At 47.7% G+C, this 27,879-nt stretch overlaps 1 protein-coding gene across 1 annotated transcript; it reads left to right on the forward strand.

Moving 5' to 3' along the window:
* Positions 1–2,192: 2,192 nt before the first annotated feature.
* LOC119964885 (tumor necrosis factor ligand superfamily member 6-like) lies at positions 2,193–22,308 on the forward strand. The gene is made up of 4 exons (XM_038794971.1): positions 2,193–2,525; positions 2,603–2,627; positions 2,850–2,897; positions 21,654–22,308. Exons 1-4 carry the CDS (start codon positions 2,325–2,327, stop codon positions 22,055–22,057), a joined length of 678 nt encoding a protein of 225 aa, XP_038650899.1. The 5' UTR covers positions 2,193–2,324; the 3' UTR covers positions 22,058–22,308.
* Positions 22,309–27,879: the final 5,571 nt, after the last annotated feature.

The following is a 27,879-nucleotide window of genomic DNA, read 5'->3' on the forward strand; positions in this document are numbered from 1 at the left end:
GTGTATTCCTCGGACTGGTGCTTCGGTTGTACTGGGGGGAACAATCCCGAATGGCTCAGCCTAGTTTGATGATGATCCTGCAAAGCAAAAGACTAGAGAAATAATGAGATCTTGGGAAGGAGTGGTCTGTGGGAATGGGGCGACTCGCTTGCTGTAGGGACTTCAGTTTGCATTGGGACCTCACTTGGTTGCCGCACGCCAACCTCCGCTTCCGAGACTGCCCTCTCTTCAGCATCACCGATTGCTCCATTGTCCTCTGCTCTGCAGGGGTCTGCACTTGTAGGTCTGGGATGCCCCCTCCGGTTGTCTGGCATTCTTTGTGATTATGGGCCATCTTGTCCTAGGGGACACATCAAGGGCATGGTGAAATGCTTGGAGGTGAGTTCTGTAGCTGGTGGCAGGTGTGCGCAAGGCACCTGGCCAAAGAGGACAATACAGGAGTTGGGGTTTGATGAAGGTTGGGATGTAAGGGAGATGCAGGCAGGAGGGTTTTGGTTAGACATGTGGGGGGGTGATGTGAGGAGTGAGGGATGGGACTGATGCTGGGAGACAGAGGTGGTGACTAACCCGAGCTGTCCTATGGAGGTCATTCATCTTTTTGCGGAACTAGGTATCAGTCCTCTTGGTGAGGCTGGCAGCACTGGACGCCTCTGCCACCTCCTCCCAGACCATTAACAATGGTGGGCTTGAGTCTCCTGCGCACCCTGGGGAACAAGGTGTTCCTCCTCTCCTCCACTGCTTCCAGCGTACCATTGAGCTCTGACTTGGTGAATCTCAGAGCAGGTCTTCGTGGAGCCATCTTCCTGGTTGGAATGAGAGCGTGAGGGAGTGGAGCGAGTGGCGTAGTGGTATTGTCACTGGACGAGTAATCCAGAGGCCCAGAGTCATGCTCTGGGGACCTGGGTTTGAATCACGCCATGACAGATGATGAAATTTGAATTCATTAAAAAAAAGTAACGAGCCACTTGGACACTGGGTGGGTACCACATGTCAGCCTATTCCCACGCAAATTAAATGGGGGTCAGCTTTCCTGCCATCAGGAATGGGCTGTACTGCCTTCCTATGATTATACGGGGTCATCTGCCAACTAGACCACTCTGCTTTGCTCCATTAATCCCGACCGAGATGTTCCAACACACTTTCTGTCCAACAAAGTACTTTCGAATCATTCTTGAGCCAGAATTTAGTGGTGGCTCAGGGACTCTGCCAGACTCATGTGGGTATCCCTTAGTCGTTTCCTAAAGGGCACCCAGCTAACCCTGTTGAGTTTGCCAGCTGCCTCCATGGGGGTCTCTCTTTCAAAGGCCCACATGCTCAATTGAGGGGCAGAGCATCAGGAACAGTGGTGCCCACTAAGTGCCACTCAGTGTCCTTGCATTCAACTCTCCACTCCCCCTCAATGATTACTACATCTCTGCAATCCCCAACCGACCCCATTCACCCGTTATAATGTAGAAAATATAGCAGCCAATGTGCACACAGCGAGTTGCAAACTGCAATGTGACAATGAACAGACAATCTGTTTGGGTTTTGACTGAGAGATGAACATTGGTCAGGGAGAACTCCCCTGCTGTTCCTTGAAATAGTGCCATGGGATCTTTTAGACCCACAGGAGAGATTGGATGGTATCTTCTACTTTAATGACTCCCTGAAAGGATAGCTGATAAACTAATCAGACTGGGACAGGGGTGGGCAAACTACGGCCCGCGGGCCGCATGCGGCCCGCCAAAGGTCTTTATGCGGCCCACCAAGTCATTTTAAAAAAAAATGTTTTTTTTTTTATTTTTAATTTTTTTTTAAGGTTAATGTGGGGGGCTGTTGGGTTACTGGTATAGGGTGGATACGTTGACTTGAGTAGGGTGATCATTGCTCGGCACAATGTCGAGGGCCAAAGGGCCTGTTCTGTGCTGTACTGTTCTATGTTCTATATGAGGCGCCCAGAATCATAACCGGGTGAAGTAATTATTTTACTTAATATACTATGCGGCCCTTTAAAATTGTGAATTTCTGAATGTGGCCCTTCCACGGAAAAGTTTGCCCACCCCTGGACTGGGAGGATGTGATGTCTGAGGTTAAGACGGTCTTGGATTATGACTTAACACAATGTGATTCAAATCTCAAAACTGAACTCACTTCCTTTTCTTTCTTGCACACTTGCAAAATAATTTCTGAGTTTCTGTTCCTTAGAGGCCAATCTGATTTTCTCCACACTTGAAGATTGGGAGCAGTTGTGTGTGCATGTTATCTGTCCACTTAAAGAGCTGTAAGTTAGTTTGCACAAAGCCTACAACTGAGCTTGGCATTGTGAGACTCTGCTTTTGATCATGGCAGAGGTGTTGATGGAAACCCTAGACATTTCAAACCCCTTGACCAATGCAATGCCACCTAATAATAAGATTGCACAACCGGAGAAGAAAGAAAAGCTACAGAAGCTGTTCACTGCTATCGCCTTATTGTTGATTCTCGTCACGCTGATGTTATCTACTTGGAATGCAGTTAACATCTCCAAATTACAACTAAAACAGGTACGTTGTGCTGCAGCATAAGTTGGCAATGTTGAAACAAATGTGAAAAACTGACTGTTTTTATTATTATTTTGTAGGTCAATTCTCGCAAGCAGAGAACCGGTAAGAATAAACCTTTCTTCCCTTTTTGACATCATTTCAAAAATCAATTGTACAAAAACTGGGAATAGAATTTAAAATTCTCACTCATCATTGAATACCTCCAAAAATAAGACAAAGTAAAGAGCAAAGAGCAAAGAAAAATACAGCAAAAGAATAGGCCATTCAGCCCTCCAAGCTTTTCTGATGTTGATTCATTGTTCTACTTATTTTGTTATCTTATAGAAATGCAGAATCAAAGGCAAGCTTTAAAGAATGCTGCACACCTTACAGGTTAGTACTTATTGTTTGTTTGTTATGTTGACTGTTCACGTATATCGAAGAAAAAGTTGTTGACTGAGAAAGAACATGTAATAATGCAACGTATGGGTGATTTGAATGCTTTAGTAAGTGAATGTAATTAGGCCAGTGTGATCATGAACTCTACATTGCGATGGATATTGCTTGTACTTAATGAAGCAATCTCAGTTGACTCTAAGCCACAACACTTTCGCTGAATTAAGTTATTTTAGCTTCAGGGATTAAACAAAATCAGTCTGGGTTACTGATCTTACTCAGCTAGTGTGAAGACTACTCTAGAAAAACAAGGGCCAGACTTTTAGCTCCTGGGTCGGGTTTGCAAAGTTGGCAGAATTCCTCGCTCTGGGAACCCGACCTTTAAAAGTGGCTTTGTTTGGATTCAATCGGGGAGGATGGATTGGATTAGAAATCAGGATGGGTGACGCTAGAAGAACAGAGGAGTCTGCCGGATATGGAGGAAGGCTGGTTGGAAGGCCAGCCTCTGGGATCTGACACTTTGACTGTTCAAAGGGCAGTTAACCTTCACCAAACAAAGAACACTTTACCTCCCCCATAGTTGTTCCAGGATCAGATTCAAAGGGGTAGTTTACCTTTCAAAATGGTTACCCTGGCTATTCAAGGGGAACCACAAAGTTCAGACCTGTTCTTACCTGGTCTACTCTGCGCACTTAAAGGTTGACACTCCTGGTGTACCAAATCCACACTTGATTGGAGGCAGCTGATGATTTAAAAGATGGAGACAGTGGTGTTGTGGTTTAGTCACTGGGCTAGTATTCCAGAGACCCAGGGTAATGCTCTGGGGACCTGGGTTTGAATCCCACCAAAATAGGTAGTGAAATTTTAATTAATCACCGGTATAGCCTTCAGCCAATTTCATTCACTCCACGAGATCAATAAATGACCAAGGGCACTATATACTCCAAAGGCTTTGGGCCCTGGCAATAGTACTGAAGACTTGGCGTGGTCATAGCCAAGCTGTTCCAGTACAGCTATGTAATATTTCCAGTTAGCTGTTAGGTAAATAACAACTGCAGTGTTTATTTATGTATAACTACACTGCAGAGACGGGCAGCCTTGTCGTTGCAAGTCAGCTTCCAGGGTCGAATTGATCCAGAAACCTGTGCTTGCTTGGGTGATTCCCCCACTCTGGGCTCAGATGGGTTTCCCGAGTGATGTGACCCTCTCTGCAGATCGCCCTATAAATGGGACACACACCACATCCCTTCCTTTCTCAGTTGTTTCATACATTGCTAATAATTAAGTTACTTAATGCCGGAATCATGATTTTTCTTCTGGCTGGTCTCAAACTCCCCGGCAAATTAGGAATCATCAGGCTTAGTCTGGTCCTCTGATGCCAGCCCATCAACAGCTCTGCTGGCAGCACCCACATTGTAGAGTGTGGAGTGGTTCTATGGACCGGAAGAAATTGTGAGATTCTGGTCTCCAGGATCTCCCCTGACTACGTCTTAAGACCCTCTTTGAAGGTTCAGCCAGACCATTGGGTGCTGTGCAGTAAGATGCAGTCCTGGTGTACTTGATACCATTTAAGAAGGTGACATTTTGAAATTCAGCATTCGCGAAGGCTGTTCCATTGTCCAACACTATGACTTCAGGTATCCCGTGGGCTGAAAAACACTGATGCAATTTCTCAATTGTGGCATGTGACATTGTACGCTCCATTTCAAACATTTCCATCCACTTTGAATGAGCGTTAACAAGGAACAAAAACGTTGTGCCCAAGAATGACCCCATATGATCAACATGATCCTATACCCATGGCTGGTGCAGCCATTCCAAAGGGTGCAGTGGGGCTGTTGTAGGCAAGCTTTCTTCCATTTGGCACTGTTCACAGCGCTTCACCAGGCCCTCAATGTTGGCATTGATGCCAGGCCACCATATATAACTCCTGGCAAGCATCTTCATCTTAGATATACCCAAATGGGCGCCGTGCTGTCAGCTAAGAATAACTCCCTTCTTGGTACAGGGATGACTACTCTGGCTCACCAAAGTCTGATGCCATCTTTGCAACTGAATTCATCCTTTCATAAATAGTAACGTTTAATTTCTTCAGAAACTGGCGCACTGGCTCAACCTCTTAGAATCCTGTGCCTCACTTTGGAAACAGAGGATTCCTAGTGGTTCAGTACTTGATTTGCTGCGCCGAAACTGGTAACACGTCCAAGAAATTCAACACCATTACAATTTTGTGTGGTACTGGGGGAGGTGCTCCACTCTGGTAAAGGCAGGTGACTAAGCTCATCTGCATTTGTGACGTGTGTTCCAGGCTGATGCTTGAATGTATATTTATAGGTGGACAGAATTGTCGCCTAATTTTGCTGAATTCTTGGCGGAATAGCCTCATCGTCATTAAAAAGACCAAAGAGTCATTTGTGATCTGTAACAATGGCAAAGCACCTCCCATATACATACTGGTGGAACTTCTTTACCCCATAGACTATTGACAGGCTTTCTTTTTCAATTTGAGCATAGCCTTCTTTGGCATCTGAAAGGGTTCTCAAGAGATTCCCTATAGATCTTTCACATCCGTCTTCCATCTTATGGGACAATATTGCACCAACACCACATGGAAAGGCGTTCCAGGTCAACACCAATTCCTTAGATGGGCTGAAATGCACCAATAAACTTGAATGAAAAAATTGCTTTATTCTGTTCCTTTGGGCATCTTCCAAACCCTATGCTGGTGTTTCTTTAGTAGCATTTCCGAAGGGACCAATAATATTGACAAATTTGGCAGAAAACGGCCATAGTAATCCATCACTCCTAAGAATGACTTGAGCTCAGATGTTTTTCTAAGGGCCGGTGTCTTCTTTATTGCTTTGACTTTGGCGCAATTCTCTGGCCTCGTTGTGCTCTCGCTCAAGCGTAACCCTCCTTTTAGGGCGGCACGATAGCACAGTGGTTAGCCCAGCTGCTTCACAACACCATGGACCCGGGTTAAATTCCCACCTTGGGTCACTGTCTGTGTGGACTTTGTACGTTCTCCCCATGTCAGTGTGGGTTTTCTCCGGGTGCTCCAGTTTCCTCCCACAGTCCAAAGATATGTAGGTTAGGTGGAGTGGCCATGATAAATTAACCCTGAGTGTTCAAAAGATTAGGTGGGGTTATTGGGTTATGGGGATAGCGTGGGTTGTGTGCCTAGGTAGGTCGTTCTTTGAGAGGGTTGGTGCAGACTTGATGGGCCGAATGGCCTCCTTCTGTACTGTAGAATTCTACCTGGTTCTTCCAATCTCTTCAATTCCATGTCCAACCTTTTTTGCAAGGTGTATGACACTGGTGTCGCTCTAAATAAATAAGGCTGGTCTCTGGATCTACATAGATCTTCACCTGGAAGTCCTTTGTTTTACCCAAACCATCACAAATAATGTTCTGCTACTTCTTCATTAACTCAGGCAGTCCCTCTTCCCGTACTTGGAAGAACTCCATCCAGTTGAAAGTGATTACATTGAGCCAATCACAACCCAAACGAGTTGACCTTGGCCTGACACTATTATTATTGGGAGCTGAGTGGATTGCTGCTGATAGCTTATAGGCACTCTGGCAGTACTCCTTATCTTGATGGTTTATCTTGTATAAGTTGTTAGTTTTGCTGTGGTATCCCTCAAACTCAATGGCTGATCTCCTTCTTGTAAACATCGGAATGTGTCTTCTCCTATCAGCCTGCAGAGATTCCTGTGTCAATTTCCATCTTTAGGGGCCTACCATTTACCAAAAGCATCACAGTGATGGGGGCTACTTTGCCCACTTTCATGGATGGCACAGTATCACAGTGGGGATTAATGGATGTTTCTCTGGTTGGCAATTAATAGCTAGTGGTGTCCCTCAGGGATCAGTGTTGGGCCCACAATTGTTCACAATTTACATAGATGATTTGGAGTTGGGGACCAAGGGCAATGTGTCCAAATTTGCAGACGACACTAAGATGAGTGGTGAAGCAAAAAGTGCAGAGGATACCGGAAGTCTGCAGAGGGATTTGGATAGGTTAAGTGAATGGGCTAGGGTCTGGCAGATGGAATACAATGTTGACAAATGTGAGGTTATCCATTTTGGTACGAATAACAGCAAAAGGGATTATTATTTAAATGATAAAATATTAAAACATTCTGCTGTGCAGAGAGACCTGGGTGTGCGAGTGCACGAGTCTCAAAAAGTTGGTTTACAGGTGCAACAGGTGATTAAGAAGGCAAATGGAATTTTGTTCTTCATTGCTAGAGGGATGGAGTTTAAGACTAAAGAGGTTATGTTGCAACTGTATAAGGTGTTAGTGAGGCCACACCTGGAGTATTGTGTTCAGTTTTGGTCTCCTTACCTGAGAAAGGACGTACTGGCGCTGGAGGGTGTGCAGAGGAGATTCACTAGGTTAATCTCAGAGCTGAAGGGGTTGGATTACGAGGAGAGGTTGAATAGACTGGGACTGTACTCGTTGGAATTTAGAAGGATGAGGGGGGATCTTATAGAAACATAAAATTATGAAGGGAATTGTTCATAACGGGCAGGTTGTTTCCACTGGCGGGTGAAAGCAGAACTAGGGGGCATAGCCTCAAAATAAGGGGAAGTAGATTTTGGACTGAGTTTAGGAGGAACTTCTTCACCCAAAGGGTTGTGAATCCATGGATTTTCTTGCCCAGTGAAGCAGTTGATGCTCCTTCATTCAATGTCTTTAAGATAAAGATAGATAGTTTTTTGAAGAATAAAGGGATTAAGGGTTATGGTGTTCAGGCCGGAAAGTGGAGCTGAGTCCACAAAAGATCAGCCATGATCTTATTGAATGGCGGAGCAGGCTTGAGGGGCCATATGGCCTACTCCTGCTCCTAGTTCTTATGTTAGCATTGTTGCTTCAAAGCGCCAGGGTCCCAGGTTCCATCCCAGCTTGGGTCACTGTCAGTACGAGTCTTCACGTTCTCCCTTTGTTTGCGTGGGTTTCAACCACCGGGAGCGGAAGAGGACCGGAGGGGGACAACCAGACCTGCGTCCCCTCAACGTGCCAGAGCAGAGTGCACTAGACATTGTCGGCGGGCCGGAGGAGAAGGAAGTCACTGATGCGGACGCCGGCGGCACGCCACGAAGTGAGACCCCCTTGCCTAGTTGTGGGTCCTCATGACAAATGTGTGCCCATACCAACACCCACACCTCACCCACCCCACCCCACAACCCAACCACCATTACCCCACATCCCTCCCACCCCTCCCCCTCACGCCTCATCCCCGTCCAGCTGTCTAACCATACATGCCGTCTTGTGTCTTACAGGATCAGCCGGGGATGGTCCCGGCCCATCCGGGGCCCACTGCTCCCAGCAAGTGCTAGAGCCAGACAGCTAAGCACCAATGGGAAGAGAAGTCGGAACATCGGCCCTCTGCCTGAGACTACCCAGGACACCACAACCCAGGACACCACCACCCAGGAGAACCTGGAGTTTGGTTGGAGGAAGACACTGACTTTCCATCACAGCTAGCTCCAACACCCTCCACCATCTTAGAGACTATCACCTCGGTTGGGCAGATTATTGAAGAGGGTCCTGGGGCACTCACTGGTGAGCACCACACAGTCACTCCAGTACAGCAGGTGGAGGTAGGAGCAGCCGAGGGGCTGGACAGTCGGAGATCAGGCCGGACCCAGCAACTAGCTGCAACCCTGACGGATCCCGAGCTCCTAGAACATCCAGTCCCACCCATATTGTAGGTGCAGGCAGAGACCCAGAGACTAGGAGAGGGGATGACGGCCGGTGTCCAGCACCTGCAGTCGCAAGTGGAGGAGTCCATCCGCGTGCTGGAGCAGGGAGTGGTGCTGGTCATGCGTGCCACCCAGGCCGAAACCGCACGAGTTGCATCCACGGTGGAGGCAATGGGTCTGTGTCGGACATGTGTCAAGGTGTGCTAGGCCTGGGGCCTTCTGTGCAGGCGGGGGCCATGGCCTAGGACAGGGCAACCCACTCATAGACAACCACGCGCCAGAGCCACCTGGAGATCGCAGCGGCGCTCCTCAGCATGGCCCAGGCACAGCAGGCCATTGCTGAGAGCATCGGCGGCATTGCTCAGGTTCTGGCCGGTGTCGTACAGACACAGAGGGAGGTGGTCCAGTCCCAGAGCAAGATGGTCCACTCCGTGTGCTCCACGGCTGCTAACGTTCAGACCCCTGTCGCTACCAGAGTGGGCATCAAGGACTGGCAGCGCCAGGTGTCGGGGGCGGCCTCGGGGGATGGCTCTGCTCGCACTCCCTTCCCATGGAGAAACCTGGGGGGCCATCGGGCACCCCGAGGGAGGAGCAGAGACTGGGGGGCCTGCACCTCGGACTTCCTCCCCCCCCCCGCCCCCCTCCCCTGCCTATCCCCGGTGCATCTGTTGGGCAGCAGGCAGAACAGGGTGGCACCACGCCACCCGGGATGTCCGAGGACCAGCTGGTTCCATCCAGGCCAGGCCGCCCCAGGAGATGTGCGTCAACGGGGACCCTCGTCGCAGGGCAGGAGTCGCAGCAGTCCTCCTCCACTCCTGCTGTACCGTTTGGGGAATCACCCAGGCGTAGTGTTAGGGCCCATAAGGCCAGAAAGTTAGACACCAGTTAAGTTGGCATGGGTGCAGGGCACAGTTTAGTTATAGGGGCTAGAGCACAGACTGTATACACCTCTTCACATTAAACACCTGTTAACACCTTGAAACCTGCCTCTATGCTCTGTCTGATGGGTGTGGGGGTGAGGCAGTCAGTGATGGCCACTGGGAGTGAGGGGTGGTGGATGGGTGAGGCCCAGTGGGTGGACCCTACAGCCTCCCCCTCCCCTGACTGTCCCCATCACTCTGTCCCCAGCCGTGGGGGCGTCTAAAACATCTCCGGAATCATCGAGTGTGTCAGGAAAAGGCATCTTGCACACTGCCAGGGTATTGGGCGCAGACATGTATGATGTGCAGCTGATGATCACACACCAGTTGCACATTCATCGAGTGGAACCCCTTTTGGTTTGTGTAGCGCCGTCTGTTATGGGCCGGTGCTCGTAGGTGGACATGCAGCCCGTCGATCAACCCCTGGACCTGGCATGCAGGGATCACCCAGGTGGCAGGTCCTACTGTGGGCATGAGTCAGGCATTGTCAAACGATGTGGAGCGTGGAGCTCATCGCAGAGCTGTCATCATCCTCCATCCCATGGACCAGACCCACTGTCACTGCCAACCCAGTGATGGATGGTGATGATGTTTGATGGTGAAGTGGTGTGGTACTGTGGTGTCTGTGCCACTGCCCAGCAACCCCCTTCCCCCCTAGTTGGTGAAACGTGTGTTGATTAATGTGTCCCGTGCGCGCTGGCCCTGGCGGTATTGTTGTGCAGCTTCCCATGCCTGGCCAGCCCACATGTCCCGCTAATTGTCCCTCTCCCCCTCATCTTCCTCGTCTGACGAGGTCTGCCCTTCCTCCTCATCCTCCTCCAGCACATCGCCCCTCTGATGGGCTATATTGTGGAGGACGCAGCAGACTAGAATGATGAGTCCGACCCTCCTTGCCTCGTAATGGATGGCCTCTCCAGAGTGGTTTAGGCACCTGAAACGCATCTTCAGGAACCTGAAGCATGATTCGACCACACCCCTGGTTGCGCAATGGGCATCATTGTATCGGGTCTCCATGTCGGTCTGTGGTCTCCATATAGGTGTCATCAGCCACGACTGCAACAGGTAAGCCCTGTCACCGAGTAACCAACCCTGAAGCTGGGGCGGGGAAGGGGGGGGTGTTGTATTCTATACTTTCCCCGCGTCTTGACTGTGATAGAGAAATTCAAACAGCATTCATTAGGTAAGCAAAACTGAACTTTATTCACTAATTAGAACTGCTAGCAGAAATTGGCTGATACTTGGAAAGTCGGAAGGCAGTCAATTACAAACTGCGGAGTCCGTCCCAAGTCTGCGATAGTACAGAAAAGAAGGCGATTCTTATACATTATAGGATCAAGATAACATGAATACAGCTTGGTCAGGAATTTGATTGAAAGTAAAACATAAGTAATAATCGTTACAATGGCGTCACCTTCTGACCTTTAGGGGACTTGAGTTTCATATCATTATCTTGTCTTTGTTTTAAGAAAGGGAAGAAGTTGTTTACATACAGAAAGAGACAGTTGTTCAGCTTGTTATGTATAAAGACTACTTCTAGCTCCAAGCCTTATCTAGACTCTCAGAGTCACCCAGTTCCCAAGACATGCTGACCTCGGCTGTCTCTGTATTCTGGGCCTTAGGTTATATGAAAATCAGTTTAAATTCACTTGTACCAAGAAGACTTGACTAGTTTTCCCATCATGCCATTATTTGCTTCACACAATACCACACTCCCCCCTTTTGTCATATCATGACAACTAGCTAAATAGGTATATCCATGATTCGTTTGAAAATGCATTTACACAAGCAGGAAAGCAATCCTATCCCTAGTAGCATTAGTAGAAGTAGAATAAAGGCCTTAAAGATCCAGTCAAATAATCCATGACCCAACCATCCTAGCCGACCCGGCGGGTTATAGTCGTGAAATTCACTGCCAATTTCTTGAATTTGAGCAGCCTGTCTCTTAATATGGTCGGCCAGGTTAGTGATATTTTCAGAGCCATCTGGAATATAAGTACAGCACTCTTGGCCTATGATAGCGCACATTCCTCCCTGCGAGGCTAACAGATAATCCAAAGCCAGTCGATTTTGTAATGCCACGGTCTGGACAGCCACTAACTCAGCTGAGACCTCGGCCAGTGCCTGTCTAGTGTCCCTGGCTTCTGTTGCCGTTACGTTTGCCAGATGTTCCAATGCTGAGGCCATGTAGATCAGTTCGTTCATGCCTTGCCCGTTCCGTTTTAGAAATTGCTCTTTTTGCTCGCGATAGGGGAGTGCTTAAGGATGGGTCGGTGATGCATTTGGGGTATGACATATCCCAAAAAGTAGGATCCTGTCCATTCAATGGGGAGACACGGATATGCTTTAGTGCTGCATATGAAATAGGCTCCATTGTAGGCTGTAAAATCATCAGCTGATGTCATCCAGGGGACAATATTGGTAGGTTGCACCTACTTTGCCCCATTAACTTTCCTTTCCCTGATTTATTAAAACATATGGAACCTTGAACATTATACGAGTGGACAGTGAGGGAGGGTGGAGTTAGGGCATGATTATAGTTAGGTTGATATGAAGCTGAAAATTTAGTCATGTCATAGCCAACAGATCTCCATATTTTCATATTCCCCCATCTCCCCTGATTCCTGTTTGGTTTTGTCGTAAAATCCATTCAACTGTTTCTGCAGTATGAAAGGGGAGGGATTGGAGAGGTATTCCTTCCCTTGAATGGACAGGGATGTGGGTACAAACCCAACACTTGCTAATATTCAATTTTTTGGCGTAAAGATATGACATATGTAAATAGGTATTGGAAGGCAGGTCTCGTTTAGTTCGTTTTTTTTACTACCGAGTGGCCATTAAGGCTAAATAGTCCAGAAAGTCCAAAAATTATACTGAAGATCTTCATCATGTGTTCTCGTCTGGGTTGGAGACTATCTTCTTGCAATCGGATAGATGTATCCAACTTGAACGTCCTTCAAGTTTGACCGAAGTTGGCGTCGTCAGTAATACGAGGAAGGGTCCGCTCCAGCGTTGTCCTAGTTTCTTTCTGTCCCAGTTTTTCTACCAACACGAGGTCTCCGGGTTTGACCACTGGATATCGAGGTACAGCTGTCCCTGTCATTACTGGTAGATGTACCTGTTTTACCTGTGAGTGAAGAAACTTCAAAGAAAGTGTTAATTGATTCAAATAGTTCTGCATTTGTTCCCCCATCACATGGAGGTCTACTCCCTCTAGGGGTTTTTCATGGGCATCCCAGGGAGTCCTCATTGGCCGACCATAGACTATCTCTGCAGCTGACAGTCCGGTCCGCGAATGGGGAGTCACTCGCATGTGAAACAGTGCCAAGGGTTATACTTTTAGCCAATTTAACCCAGTTTCTTCAGTTAATTTAGATAATTTTTCTTTTAAAGTCCCGTTGGCTCTTTCCAGAATTCCTGCTGCCTGCGGGTGATACGCGCAGTGCAGTTGCTGTTTATTTACAAGAGCTTTGCACAATTCAGTATTGATCCGAGCTACAAAATGTGGTCCATTGTCTGAGCTCACCATTTTGGGTACCCCAAAACAAGGAATGACTTCCGTTAACAACAACTTCACTACTGTATGTGCCATACAATTAGTGGTGGGGAAGGCTTCAATCCATTTACTAAACACATCAATTATTACTAAACAATATTTATAGCACTGTGCTTTTAGCAATTCAATAAAATCAAGCTGTATACAAGCAAAAGGATCATCTGGCAAGGGGGTGGTCCCGGAGGACCTTTACTCTTATTATGTTTCATGCAAATGACGCATCGATCCAGCCGCGTTTGCGCTGCTGTATTCAAATCTGGGTGCCACCAAGTTTTTAGGAGTAGCTGTACCACTCCCTCCTTACCAAGATGGGTACAAGAATGCAAATAATTAACAAGTAACGGCAATAAAGAATTCGGAATACAAACTCGACCAACTGGAGTCAGCCAGAGGTCTCGTGTCAAGGAGTGCGAACACCTCATTGACTTCCATAGTGTTCGCTCAGAATCAGAGGCGTCCCTCTGTAAATTTTGAACTTCAGCTATCTCTGGCATGCCCTTCGTCTGTAATGTAGGTACCTGGTTTAGAGCCTGATTAGCCCCACTGGGAACAATTAAAGAGGTTGATGAAGCTGCAGTTTTAGCAGCTGAATCAGCACGGGCATTTCCTAATTGAACAGGAGTGTCACCCTTCGTGTGCGCAATGCATTTAATAACTGCCAATTGACGGGGTAGCTGAATAGCATCGAGGAGATTTTTAACCCAAAGTGCATTTTGAATGGGAGTTCCCACAGAGGTGAGAAAACCTCGCTGTTGCCAGAGGCGGCCGAAATCATGGGGTCATGCCAAAGGCATATCTAGAATCAGTGTAAACATTAGTACTTTTGTCTGTGGCCAAAATACATGCTTGAGTAAGGGCGAATAGCTCGGCTTTTTGTGCAGAGACAGGGGTCTGGAAGGCTGCTGCTTCCTGCACGTCAGTGTCGGTTACCACGGCATATTTCGACTGTGGGACAGGAAATGGGGAAATGGAAGAACTGCCGTCAATATAAAAAATTAGATCTGGATTATCAATAGGCCTGTCTGTTAAATCCGTGCGAGGTGCGGAAAGGAAGTGATTCCGAAGCAAACAATCGTGTGGTGGTTAAGGTTATCGGGGGGCTATTCGAGGAACACAGCTGGATTTAAGGTTGAACAATAATGAAAAGAGAGGTAGGGGTTTTGCAATAGTGAAACCTCATAGCGGCTCAATCGTGCTTGAGTCAGATGCTGCGTTTGCTGAGACGTTAGGAGAGCCACAATAGAGTGTGAAGTATGCACTTGTACTGGTTGGTGAAGGGTTAGATTAGAGGCTGCCTGGACTAACAAATGGACAGCAGTAAGAATTTGGGTGAAAAGGTCTGTCATACATAGGTCGTGTGCTGGGGCGATAGCCAGGGCATTTTTCAGAGTAATAAAAGATAGCTTTGCTGAATCAGGTAGTTCAAACTTAAGAGGAGCATTTTGAAAGGAGTACGGAGTTAATTCTTTAGTATGCACAGTAACATTAGGAATCCATTGTCTGCAAAAGTTCACTAATCATAAAAAGGCTCGCACCTGCTTGGGCGATATAGGAAATGGGGTCTGCAGTATAGGAGTAATGCGTTCTTGAGTAAGGGAGCGATCAGTAGCACTAATTAGGACATCCAAAAATTTGACTTGTCGTTGGCCTTTATGAACTTTAGCGGGCGGGATCACATATCCCCATGAATGGAGACTGATGAGCAGGTAAAAAGGTGTCACGTTGGTTAGCGATGAAATCAGGGCTGGCAAGGAGTAAGTCATCAACATATTGAATGATGGTGGAGCCACCAGGAGGTGCTAATATCGCTAACTGGGGGTGCAATGCCTGTGAGAAAAGGGTTGGAGAATGAATGAAGCCCTGTGGGAGTCGAGTCCAAGTGTATTGCGTCCCCTTAAATGTAAAGGCAAACAAATACTGTGATTCAGGGGCGAGGGGTATCGCAAATAAGGCATGTTGCAAATCAACAAGGGTAAAAATAGTCAATTCCGGTGGGACATTGCTAAGGATTGTCGCTGGATTTGGGACAATGGGATGTAAGGTTCAACTATCTGATTAATAAGCCGGAGGTCTTGGACTAAACGCTATTCGGATGGTCTTCCTATCTTAGGAAGTGGAAGAATCGGGGTGTTACAGGGCGATTGGCACGGTATCAGAATTCCCTGTAGAAGGAACGATTGAATCAGAACCGAGACTCCTTTTTCAGCCTCGGGCCGCAAAGGGTACTGTGAAATAGAGGGTAAGGGCATATCAGGTTTGATTCTAATAACAACAGGAGGGACATTAGTGAGAACAACTTCGTGTTTGGAGGCTGCCCATAAATCTGTGGGTAGTTCAAAAGTTGTAGATTGGGTTGAATGATGATGGTGCAGTGTGCCAATGTGGACAAATGGGCGTTTAAAATATTCTAAAGTGCCTGCGGGTAGGGTTTGACTATCATTAAGGAAAGGATCAGCTTGTCCTCGTAGTGCAGCTGCCAGAAATCCCAAGGACTTGGCACTGTAGCCTTCGTTGACAGAAAGGGTCACGTGGGGTGACACAAGTCTCGACTGACGTCATAGGCTGTGGGGTAAATCGACAAGAAAGGCAGACCCTTCTTTTGTCTTGGTAAATGCTCTCCAAATCGGGCGAGGTTACTGTATGATCGTAGCAAAGAGTGACATGTGGATTGGGAATATCTAAGGGAGGTGAAAAGTGTGAGGGATCAAAATCAATCGACCACCACTGTGGAGTAGTGAATAGGGGAAAGTTTCGAAGCTGGGCCTGCGGGATAGGTGATATGGTAATGCGGTTATCAAGGCTTGGGTCACTATATTCTCTCATCTGGACTCTATCGGGTGTTTTAAACAGTGGTACTCAGGGTTAACGTTAGCTGCCAGCATAGAACACAGAGCAATCAGGCGCAGGCACAGAAGTTATTAAATTCTGCAGCTGGTGACCTCGTATTTGAGACAGTTCTATAAACATACCATTATCAATGCACTGTATTACCGCTCCGAATTTGCAGTGTCTAATCAGCAACTTTCTAATCAAGGTGGATAGCCTAACTTGGTTCTTTTCCATATGCGCATTCCGTTTTCAAGACTTGTCAATTCTATACTCAATTTTAATTCTTTATCCTGCCAGCTGGCTAACAAGGACGCATCCTTCAATTTTGGACAATATTCCCTCCATAGAGCAACTAACTTTTTAGCAGTTGACGCCCTATTATTTTCCTAAATCACTTGTTGAGCTTCTATTACTGTTGATAGGCTTTTAGTTGTTCACACAGCGTTTGCAGTACACTGCCATTTTAAAAAGTTGTATCTAAAGTTTTACCCATTGCACACTTTGTCTGATGCCAGATGGTCCTTCCGATTACAATTTTAACAATTGATTAAGGAAATTACGTGTGTGATGTTTTATGTCAGGGTCCGCACGCTTTTTGCCCTGTTTATGTGTTATTAAGCAGAGTTATCCGCATCTGCAGGAGATTATAATTTAAATCACGGAGTAATCGCGCTCCGTACAAACTAATTAACAGCTCGAAAGTGACACTGTAAAGATTCTATGCCACCCGCCTTACAAAGTTAAGGGGAACCTTTTATCGCGAAGGTTTCAAGTAATAACAAGGACCATGTTGGCATCGATATCTCTTTACCTCTTTCAAATCATCACAGCTTGAAACATAATTTTTAAAGTCAAAGTCTGAAAAATGAAATATGAATTCTTTCCCTCTCTCTCTTATCTATCTCTCTCCCTCTCTACATAACTCTATCTGTCTTTGGAACTCTTGTTGCTCTTTCTCTTTATCTGCCTACCTCTCCATCTCTGCCTCTCCCGGGCTCGCTCTCTTTCGCTCTCTCTAACAGTTCCTGTTTCTTGTCGCTGGCTCTCTCTCTCTCCTTCAATTTCTTCCTCTGTCTCTCTTTCTCTCTCTTGGATTCAGCCCTTGTCCTTGCGGACAAATTTTGAACAAAAATTTTTCATTCTCTTTCGAAAACTTTATCTGTGTTTTTCCATTTAAGTCAATTTGCACTGATTAATTTTAGAGGTATTAGCTATTCTTTGAGAAGTATTTTTTCGTTTGTCAATTCAGAAAAGACCAACTGTCTGCTGAAATGGTTAGTGTTTCCTGCAGAATCTAAGGAGCGGAGAACTTGGCGTGATGCCATTTACGTCTTTTCACGCAATCTAAAAACTTATTCACATTTCAATTACTCTTATTCGTAAAGTTACTTTCTTTTAAACTGATATAGTGTGAACTGAACAACTTTGAAAACATTTTGGGAAGCTTGGGAACATTTGCAAGAGGAAATATGAATGTTTTGCCATTAGTTTAAAAACAATTCGAGTACGCATTTTGTTGTCCTTCAGAAGAACCACTTGTTATCATAATAAGGCCAGTACAACATTCCAAGCAGTAGTTAGTTAACATCATCTGATCTACTAAATTTCGTTCAAAAGCAATGTTAAACTTTAGTCATTATTGCCAGCATGCTTCTAAATTGATAACTTATTAACTTCACTTCTAAAATTTCCTTATTGTGGATCTTTTAATCAATACCTTTTAGTCAATTATCATGTTTTCCGTAGAGAAGGGTTGTTCGATATTTACGGCTTGCGTCTGTGACCGAGTGCGTGTCGCTAAGGGGGATACGTTAGCAGGAGTTTCATTGGTAATGGGATCAGAAGTGGGAGTCAGGACTTGGGAAAGTGGAATTGTAAGACCGGGGAGCGCAAAATGAGGGTGGGGTCCAGGGTTCAAATTCTCCTCGTCTTCCGTATCGCTTGAATAGGGGAACATCGGCATGCCAGAGCAACTGGGAGGATCCTCCTTTCCTATAATCTTATTGGCCAGTGCTACTTTTCTGCCGACAGGAGATTTGTTATTGCCGAATTGCTTTTTATCATTTTGATTGTCTTTATCCCAAAGCTCACATTACAATTTTAAAGTCTCCCAATCTTTCGCTTTACCGTTCACACACTCATTAATATCTCTTTTGCGGGCGTTATCTCTCCAACTCATTGTGATTGTTCATTGCGTTAAGTGGACTGTTTTTTTCCACTGTAAAATTAAACAATTTGAAACCAGCATTTTTTTCTCCAGATTGCTTTTTTTTCTGCATCAATGCTATTGTCAAAGTTCCAAGATCCCTGTGTAACCTAGTGGCCAGATATCGTTACCTAATTTATTGTTTAAAGCAGCGCTGCAGCCAATCTTCGAATATTACGTTCTTGAGAAGAGGTTTCTAAACACATGAAAAATAGAGGGGAGTTGCCGCTAGTTTTGTCTAAAGTTTGTCGCATAATGTCAGTAAAATGTGCCCCAGGCAAAAAAAACGCTCAAACAAAATTTCTGGTACCAAATCAAATTGGAGGGTCCCCGACCCCAAAAAATTACTGACAGGGTCCCTGACCCGAAAACATTACTGAGAGGGTCCCTGACCCCAAAACTTATTGACAGGGTCCCTGACACCAAAAACTTAATCAAAGGGTCCCTGACCCAAATTTATTGACAGCCTGTATAAATCTGATGCGGATGAAAAACGAGATCAACAAGGTCCCTGACCTGCTGCTAATTACACAAAAAAAATGTACTCACAGTCAAATTTAGATTCGAGAACCGTCACCTGTTTAGTTACTTCCGTCAGGGATGAGGGGTCGCAGCACAGATCCGAGAGAGAGAGAGACCAAGGTCAATCTTACCTTGTGCCGGCGTCCGTCTCTTTACTCCGGCCATGGCTTTGATCACTTTTTCTCAGTCCCTCATGGAAGCTCACTTCAGGATATTGGATTTTTTCTCGCAGCGCCAAATGTTGTATTCTATATTATCCCCGCGTCTTGACTGTGATAGAGAAATTCAAACAGCATTCATTAGGTAAGCAAAACTGAACTTTATTCACTAATTAGAACTGCTAGCAGAAATTGGCTGATACTTGGAAAGTCGGAAGGCAGTCAATTACAAACTGCGGAGTCCGTCCCAAGTCTGCGATAGTACAGAAAAGAAGGCGATTCTTATACATTATAGGATCAAGATAACATGAATACAGCTTGGTCAGGAATTTGATTGAAAGTAAAACATAAGTAATAATCGTTACAATGGCGTCACCTTCTGACCTTTAGGGGACTTGAGTTTCATATCATTATCTTGTCTTTGTTTTAAGAAAGGGAAGAAGTTGTTTACATACAGAAAGAGACAGTTGTTCAGCTTGTTATGTATAAAGACTACTTCTAGCTCCAAGCCTTATCTAGACTCTCAGAGTCACCCAGTTCCCAAGACATGCTGACCTCGGCTGTCTCTGTATTCTGGGCCTTAGGTTATATGAAAATCAGTTTAAATTCACTTGTACCAAGAAGACTTGACTAGTTTTCCCATCATGCCATTATTTGCTTCACACAATACCACAGGGGGGCCTCGAATATGTCGGGGATCACAGGTTGTGCCAAAACGAATGAGTCATGTACACTGCCCGGGTATCGGGCGCAGACGTTCAGGATCCTCATCTGGTGATCACAAACCACCTGAACGTTCATGGAGTGGTACTCCTCAGGTTGGGGAACAGCCTGTTGTCCGCCAGTGGCCGCATGGCGACATGCACCGCATCAATTACCCCCTGGACTCGGGGCATCCCGGTGATGTCGGCAAAGACCACTGCCCTGGCATCCACGGGGTACTGGATGTACTGGTCCGCAAGGGCATACAAGGCATCCGTAATGGCGCATGCACACGCCGGCAGCGGCTGCGCCCTGCTTCTTGGCGGATGTCGCTCGTGGACCAGGCCCGCAAAATAATCCCCCCTTTGCCCGTCTCGCATGCGGATCGCCTCACCTGTGAAATCCCGGACAGATCCCCACTCGGCGGCTGGAAAGACCCCGTCGCGTAGAAGCTGAGGTCCACCATCACCTTGACGGCCACCGGGAGCAGATGTCCTCCCCCATACCCCCGCAGTGCCAGGTGTACCATCATGTGGCAGGTGTGTTGCACTGTCTTCCTTCTCATCCGCAGTTGCCTCCTGCATGCCCGGTCCGGGAGTTCCTCAAAAGACACGTGGTCGTGGTAAACGCTTGACCTCCTCCTGCGCCTCCTCCTCCTTCTCCTCGGCCTGTCAGGTGGGTGGCCCGCCAGCCTGAGTGGCTGCCACCTGCCCCTCTGCAGCTCTCTCTTCTGCTGCAGGGCAGCTGCCGCCGCCACGGCGGCCAACATTGCTGGTTGATAACCAAACATGATTATCTGCAGGGGGTGAGGGGAACACATGTCATCATGGCGCACACATGTGTGCACAACCAGGTACCATAGGTTACATGTTGACCCTGGTTGTCGCAGCGCATCCTAACCATGCATGTCCCCCACCCCCGCACCCTGGCCCTGTCAATGCCCCCGGTCTTGGTGCCCATCCCTGCTGCCAGGGCCAGTGTTTGATGGCATTGCCTTTTCTGGGGGCTGCCGTCGTTGTGGCCCTGGGTGGTCCCCCGGTGAGTGTCGCTGGGGAGAGGAGAGGGGGGTGGCCGGGTGGCCAGGGAGGGATAGTCCTTCACATGTTGGGGGATTCCCCGCAGTTCGGCCTGTCCCCCGCTCCCCAGCCTCCCCTCCCCTCTCCAGCCCCTTGTAGGCAGACCTCCTTCAGAAAGCACGGCTGGTGTCCAATAGGGGAGTCCGCAGTCACCCCATGCCAATTCCTATCTCCTCTCGCAGCCTCCTCAGCCAGCACGTCGGCTTCACGAATTTTTAAAGGATGTTAGAAACACGCCCTCGGGAAATCGGCCCATCTGGGGCGCAGAATCGCTGAGGCCCTGGAGATTCGGTTGTCAGGACCGATAATGAGATGGGTACTGTTCTTCCGGGCCGCTCGGCGGGTGCCGGGATTTCATCGGGTTTGGGGTTCCGGTGAATTCCAAATCGGCGCGAAACCGGCGTCAAATCTGATTTTGGCGTTGGAGCCGATTCTCCAGCCAATTGCGTTTCGCGATTTCGGCATCATGTTACGGAGAAATAGCCCAATATCTCAAAAAATGGACTTGCTTGCTTGCTGATGAACCATCAATCGAACGCGAGACGAGTTGCTGTACAAAAGTTAGGCTTTAATAAGCTAGAAGTTAGCCCTGCGGTCGACTACAGTAAATGGCCGACCGCCGGGCGTTCTGACTATTTATACCTCGGTATGGAGGCATGGTTAACTCAGCCTCTCGACCAATCGGAGAGCCGTCACATGACTGGTCTCAACCAATCGGTCGAGAGGCACATGACCGACCAGGGCCAATGGTAAGCCGGTGTTCTGCACCAATGGCAGACCGCTATGCAAATCATACCACCACACTTGCATACAGTGGTTCATTACAGCATTAAAACTGATGGAGAAATGTAAAATTAATATTAATGAAAACAGATAGAAGGGCTAAAAATGGGGCGAATCAGTTCAGAAAACAAGAAAAAGATGACAAATGTTGTCACACCAGTTTTTTACTGTACATAAATTAAATCATGCAGTAAAATTTGAAAGTTATTCAGGAATCCATAGGCCACATAATCAGAAAACCGACGTATTGCACTCATTTGTACTGACTTTTAACATTTTGATTATCACACAGGAATGAATGTTATTAACAGTTCCACGGCACTCATCTGGGACTCTGTGAGGGGCCTTGCCTTTGTCCAAGGAGTAAGTCACAGCGCTGAAAAATTGATCATTATTGAAGCTGGATTTTACTTGATTTACACCAAAGTCTCCTTCAGAGGGCATGCGTGCCAATCGGACATGTTGCTCGAGCATACTGTTTTAAAGCGGTCTGATCGTTATCATGTAGCTATTGAAATAATGAAAACCAGGAACCGCAATAATTGTCCTGGGAATAATGGACAGTGGTCAAGAGATAGCTTTCAATCAGGAATATTTCAATTAAGAAAAGGCGATCGGATATATGTGACTGTGTCAAATCCAGCCTTCGTTAACTTTAGGCAGGTCAGCACATTTTTTGGATTACATAAACTTTAATTTGCATTTTTAATGCCTGTTTTCATTTACTGTGGGTCAATGATCAATGAGCCTAATTAAGCCTGTAATTTATTTTCGACATTAGAGAATTATACAGGGAAAAAAATAATTAAATGACATTTTGTCTTAGTTAGTCAAGCCTGTAATTGAAACAATTGAATATATATTGAGAAGTATTCGGAGGAAGGTGAGAACAATTCTTAACAAGGTTTACAATGGTTTTAATGTTTAATAAACTAATTGGAACTTGATAATGATTCCATTATTTTTAGCGTCTGCCTACGTTGAGTTTGGTCACGACTGGATTTGCCTGTGCTAAGTTACCTCCTATCATTGGATAGAGATTGAGTGAAGTTTCTGACAAATGTCTGCGTGAGTTGCCTTCAGGTGCTCCAGTTTCCTCCCACAAGTCCCGAAAGATGTTCTTGTTAGATGAATTGGACATTCTGAATTCTCCCTCTCTGTACCCGAACAGGTGCACGAATGTGGCGACGCAGGGCTTTTCACAGTAACTTCGTTGCAGTGTTGGTGTAAGCCTACTTGTGACAAGAAAGATTATTATTATGTTGAACAATGAGTGAACATTTCAATACATAGTACTGGACTCTTCCATCTTGGAACTTGTGATGTGTTACTAACTCTCGGTGCCTTAAGTGACCTTTCCAGTGGCAGAAAAAACATTCAGCTTTTATATACCGGCAGGCTTCAGCAGAGTGATTAACCCCACACCAGTAACACTACTTCAATCCCAGGCAATTGATTGGCTCTTTTATATCTTCTCCCTTTACTTAGGGCTGCATTTGCTTCCTGTTTTAAAATTACATCTTCATTTTTAGTGCTACTGCAGACTGCAGCTTCCCACTGTAACTGGCGGTCCATTCCATTTTGAGCACTCTGTAGCTCCTAAGCCCCTTCTCAGTGTTCTCCATTGCCAATGCTGTCTCCAGCACCTTATTAAAATGTATATTTGCCTTTGCTAATAGCTTCTTTTGGTTAGCCTCTGATGCGACCATCAATTCACGTGAAACAAGGAGTAGACGTAAACTGTGGCTTTAATCGACTAGAACAGTGCCTGCCTTTGACTGTTCTGCTACTGAGTGCCGCCTACAGGGCTGCTGCTCTTACTACCTCCCCTCAAAGGGGCGGAGCCAGGGACAGAGCCCACAAAGGCACCAACATGATACATTCCAGGTAATACCATACAATGGGCCATAGGTGGAGCCCTCATGGGCAACAGCGTGATACAGTTACATACATGGTGAATGGTTAATGCAATACGTTCACCACATTCACCCACTGTTAAAAAAATGAAGTCCGATGGGGGTGAAGGGTTCACAAGTTCAGCCTGTCTGGCGCCCGGATCATGCGCTGTGATTGCCGAAGCTCTGGCATTGCAGCTGGCCCGGGTGTCGAACTCATCCGTGCGGGCATGGGTAGTGAAGTCGCCGGTGCGGGTACAGACGCGGACTCCAGGAGCGTGTCTTCTGGAGCTTCGTTCCTGTGGGTCAGTGAAGGGGAAATGGAGGGCGGGAGGGGGTGCGGGTGACATGTAGGGGCGGGGGCGCTGGTCAACGTGGGTTGGGCGGGGTAAGTTTGGGTGGCGGTAGTAGTGAAACCTGCGGGTGCCAGGTCCCAGAGGGAAACCGTATCCTGTCGGCCGTCGGGGTGTTCTATGTATGCATACTGGGGGTTGGTGTGTAGGAGCTGGACCCTCTCGACCAGGGGGTCGGACTTATGGCTCCTGACGTGTTTCCGGAATAGGATGGGCCCTGGTGTCTTCAGCCAGGACGGAAGCAAGGTCCCGGAGGTGGATTTCCTTGGGAAAACAAACAGGCGGTCATGAGGTGTTCTGTTTGTGGCCGTGAAAAGGAGGAACCTAATAGAGTGGAGTGCGTCGGGGAGGACCTCCTGCCAGTGGGAAACTGGGAGATTCCTAGTCCGTAGGGCCAGGAGGACAGCCTTCCAGACCGTCACGTTCTCCCTCTCCACCTTCCCGTTTCCGCAGGGGTGATTGAAGTGTTGGATAGTGTAGACTTGAGAGATGAACATATACTACCAACACTGAGGAAGGTTCAACTCAATTTTATCAACTAACTTCTAACTAACTGACACACGAGAACTGCGGGTTTAAATGATGCTAACTTAAACTAGAGACCTAATCCTTGTCCGAACCAGTTGATTCTCTCAGCACGTGGTGTGAGTCTGTGCTGGGCTGGATGAGTTCTTGTTACACCGAGAGGCAGCACCCAGAATGAGCGGGAACCGTGGTGCCCTCTGCCTTTATAGTGTGTGTGTTCTAACTGGTGATTGGCTGCAGTGTTTGTGCATGTTGATTGGTCCCTGTGTGTGTCCATCAGTGTGTGTCTGCACCATGATATATTGGTGTATATTATGACAGTGATAACTGGTAGTCCTGCTCGAAGCGATGCCCTTACCGAGCAGGTACTGACGCAGTTTGTCGCTCATGAACGATGAGTCCCGGTCACTGCGAACATACGTGGGGAAACCAAATAGGGTGAAGACACAATGTAGGGCTTTAATGACAGTGGCGGCGGTCATGTCGGGGCAGGAGATTGCAAAGGGGAAGCGGGAGAACTCGTCTATGAAGTTGAGCAAATGTGTGTTGCAGTTGGTGGAGGGTAGGGGACATTTGTAATCGATACTGAGGCGCTCAAAGGGCCGGGATGCCTTTACCAGGTGGGCTTTATCCGGTCGATAGAAGTGCGGCTTACACTCCGCGCAGATCGGCAGTCCCTGGTCATGGCTCTGACCTCCTCGGTGGAGTAGGGCAGGTTGCGGGCCTTGATGTAGTGGAGAAGCCAGGTGACCCCCGGGTGGCAGAGGTCATCGTGGATAGCCCGGAGTCGGTCCTCTTGCACGCTGGCGCATGTGCCGCGGGACAGGTCATCTGGGGGCTCGTTGAGCTTCCCAGGACGATATACTATATCGTAATTATAGGTGGAGAGTTCGATTCTCCATCTCAAGATCTTATCATTCTTGATCTTGCCCCGCTGCGTATTATCGAACATGAAGGCTACTGATCGTTGGTCAGTGACGAGGGTAAACCTCCTACAAGCGAGGTAGTGCCTCCAGTGCCGCACAACTTCCACAATGGCTTGGGCTTCTTTTTCGACCGAGGTGTGTCGAATTTTGGAGGTGGTGAGGGTACGTGAAAAAATGCGACTGGGCTGCCTGCCTGAATGAGGGTAGCGGCGAGGGCGACCTCTGACGTGTCGCTCTCCACCTGGAAGGGGACGGACTCGTCCACCGCGCGCTTCATGGCTTTGGCGATGTCCGCCTTGATGCAGCTGAAGACCTGGCGGGCCTTGACCGCCAGTGGGAAGATGGTGGCCTTGATTAGTGGGTGGGCTTTGTCCGCGTAGTTGGGGACCCACTGGGCGTAATAGGAAAAGAATCCGAGGCACCTTTTCAGGGCCTTGGGGCAGCGGGGTAGTGGGAGTTGCAGTAGCCGCATGCAGGAGTTGCATGCGGTCGGGGTCGGGTCCTAGAACTCCGTTTTCCACGACGTAGCCGAGGATGGCTAGTCTGGTTGTGCGGAAAACGCATTTCTCCTTGTTGTAAGTGAGGTTAAGGATTTGGGCGGTTTGGAGAAAATCTCTGGAGATTGGCATCGTGATCCTCCTGATCATGGCCACAGGTGGTAACGTTGTCCAAGTACGGAAATGTGGCCCGCAGCCCGTACTGGTCCACCATACGGTCCATGGTTCTTTGGGAGACAGAGACCCGTTTGTGACGCCGAAGGGGACCCGGAGGAAGTGGAAGAGGCGGCCGTCTGCCTCAAAGACCGTGCAGTCGCGTTCCCCCTGGCGGATTGGGAGCTGGTGGTATGCAGACTTCAGATCCACCGTGCAGAACACCCGGTAGTGTGCGATCTGGTTTACCATGTCTGCAATCCGGGGAAGGGGGTACGCATCGAGTTGCGTATACCGGTTTATGGTTTGGCTGTAATCTCCAACCGTCTGGTTCTTTTCCCCGGGCCTGACGACCACCACCCGAGCTCTCCAGGGGCTATTGCTGGCCTCGATGATGCCCTCCCGCAAGAGTTGCTGGACCTCGGACCTGATAAAAGTCCTGTCCTGGATGCTATACTGCCTGCTTCTGGTGGCGACTGGCTTACAGTTGGTGGTGAGATTTGCGGAGATTTGTGTAGATACTCCTCCAGCGATTCCCCGGGGCATTGGCATTGAGTAGTGAGGAGATGCCGCGCGTACATCTCGTTCACTGGCCTTACCTATGGACGCTTCAGCATCGTGAGGGCCTCTGCGTAGGTGGAGGCTTCCTCAAGTTGTACCGAGATTCGATGGCTCACCCGGGCGTGGAGGAGGCTCAGTTTCTGATCGTCGGAGACGGAAGGCGATGAGGAGGCGGAGCCAGTGCGAAAAAATCCCTTTCGCCTCTGTGGCTTGTGGGTCAAGTTCCAGTCGGTCAGGTTTGAGGGCTGATTCCATTGTGGTGTTGTAGTCGATTAAATTGATGCGACCATCAATTCACGCGAAACAAGGAGTAGAAGTAAACTGTGGCTTTAATAGACTAGAACAGTGCCTGCCTGCGACTGCTCTGCTCCTGAGAGCCGCCTACAGAGCTACTGCTCTTTATACCTCCCCTCAAGAGCCGGAGCCCACAAAGGCACCAACATGATACATTCCAGTTAATACCTTACAATGGTCCATAGATGGAGCCCTTATGGGCAACAGTGTGATACAGTTACATACATGGTGAATGGTTAATGCAATACGCTCACCACAGCTTCATTATTTATCCCGCAGACTAACTCATCCGGCAACATATCATTGAGAGTGACTCCAAAGTCCCAGTGCTCTGCGATCTGTCTTAACTTGGTCATATAAGTTGCAATAATGTTAAATTGCTGCAATATTACCGATGGCTTTGGGTGGGAGTGTGCTTTCACCAATTCAACTATCTCAGTGAATGACTTGGAGTTGGGCTTGCTTGGGGATGTAAGGCTGCATATTAAATTGGAGACTTGGGTCCCACAACTCAGAACGAGCAGGAGGGCTCAGAAGGATTGTGTGTCTCTCCCAAACGTCCGATGTATTGTGTCCAATCCTTCACAGAGGCATCAAAAGGATCTATCCGTCTGAATAAGGGCATATCTGCAAGCACTCTTCTATTTCTCAACTTGAACTGAACTTCAATATGACTTAATACCCCTGATTTATTCCTTTTATTCTCATCGCCAATGTAATACTTCCCATTCACCAGTTAAATAAATAAGAACGGCAACATTTATTTATATATAACTACAATATAGAGACGTGCAGCCTCGTGGCTACAAGTCAGCTTGCAGGATCAAACTGATATAGAAACCCACGCTTGCCAGAGTGAACCCCACCCTGGTCCCTGATTGGTTACCCGGTCACGTGACCCTTTTGGCAGATTGCCCCATGAAGGGGACGAACACCACAAGCTACACAACTGACATTGACCCGGCAATATGGAAAATTGCTCGCTATACCCTGCACAAATAAACTACAGAAGGGTGGTGGGGGCAGAGAAACGGGACATGTTAGACGGAGGTTAGTCGACACCTCGGCAGCCGCCTGCCACGGGATACCTGTGTGTCCCGGTGGCCTGGTCGCGCTGCTGACACGCGGGCAGCCTAACCCCTGGTCACTTTCTGCATCCAACGGGCAGTTAAGTACGTCCTCTTCACCGGTGCGTCAGTGGCCTGTGTCCGTAAGCCACAGGGGAACCAGCGGCCGGACGGGTCACTCGCTCACTCTCTCCCTACCCCCCCACTCCCCCCTCCGTCTCCCCCACTCCCCCCTCCTTCTCCCCCA

This window comes from Scyliorhinus canicula, chromosome 4 (genome assembly GCF_902713615.1).
Source record: "Scyliorhinus canicula chromosome 4, sScyCan1.1, whole genome shotgun sequence".
NCBI classification, from domain to species: Eukaryota; Metazoa; Chordata; class Chondrichthyes; order Carcharhiniformes; family Scyliorhinidae; genus Scyliorhinus; species Scyliorhinus canicula.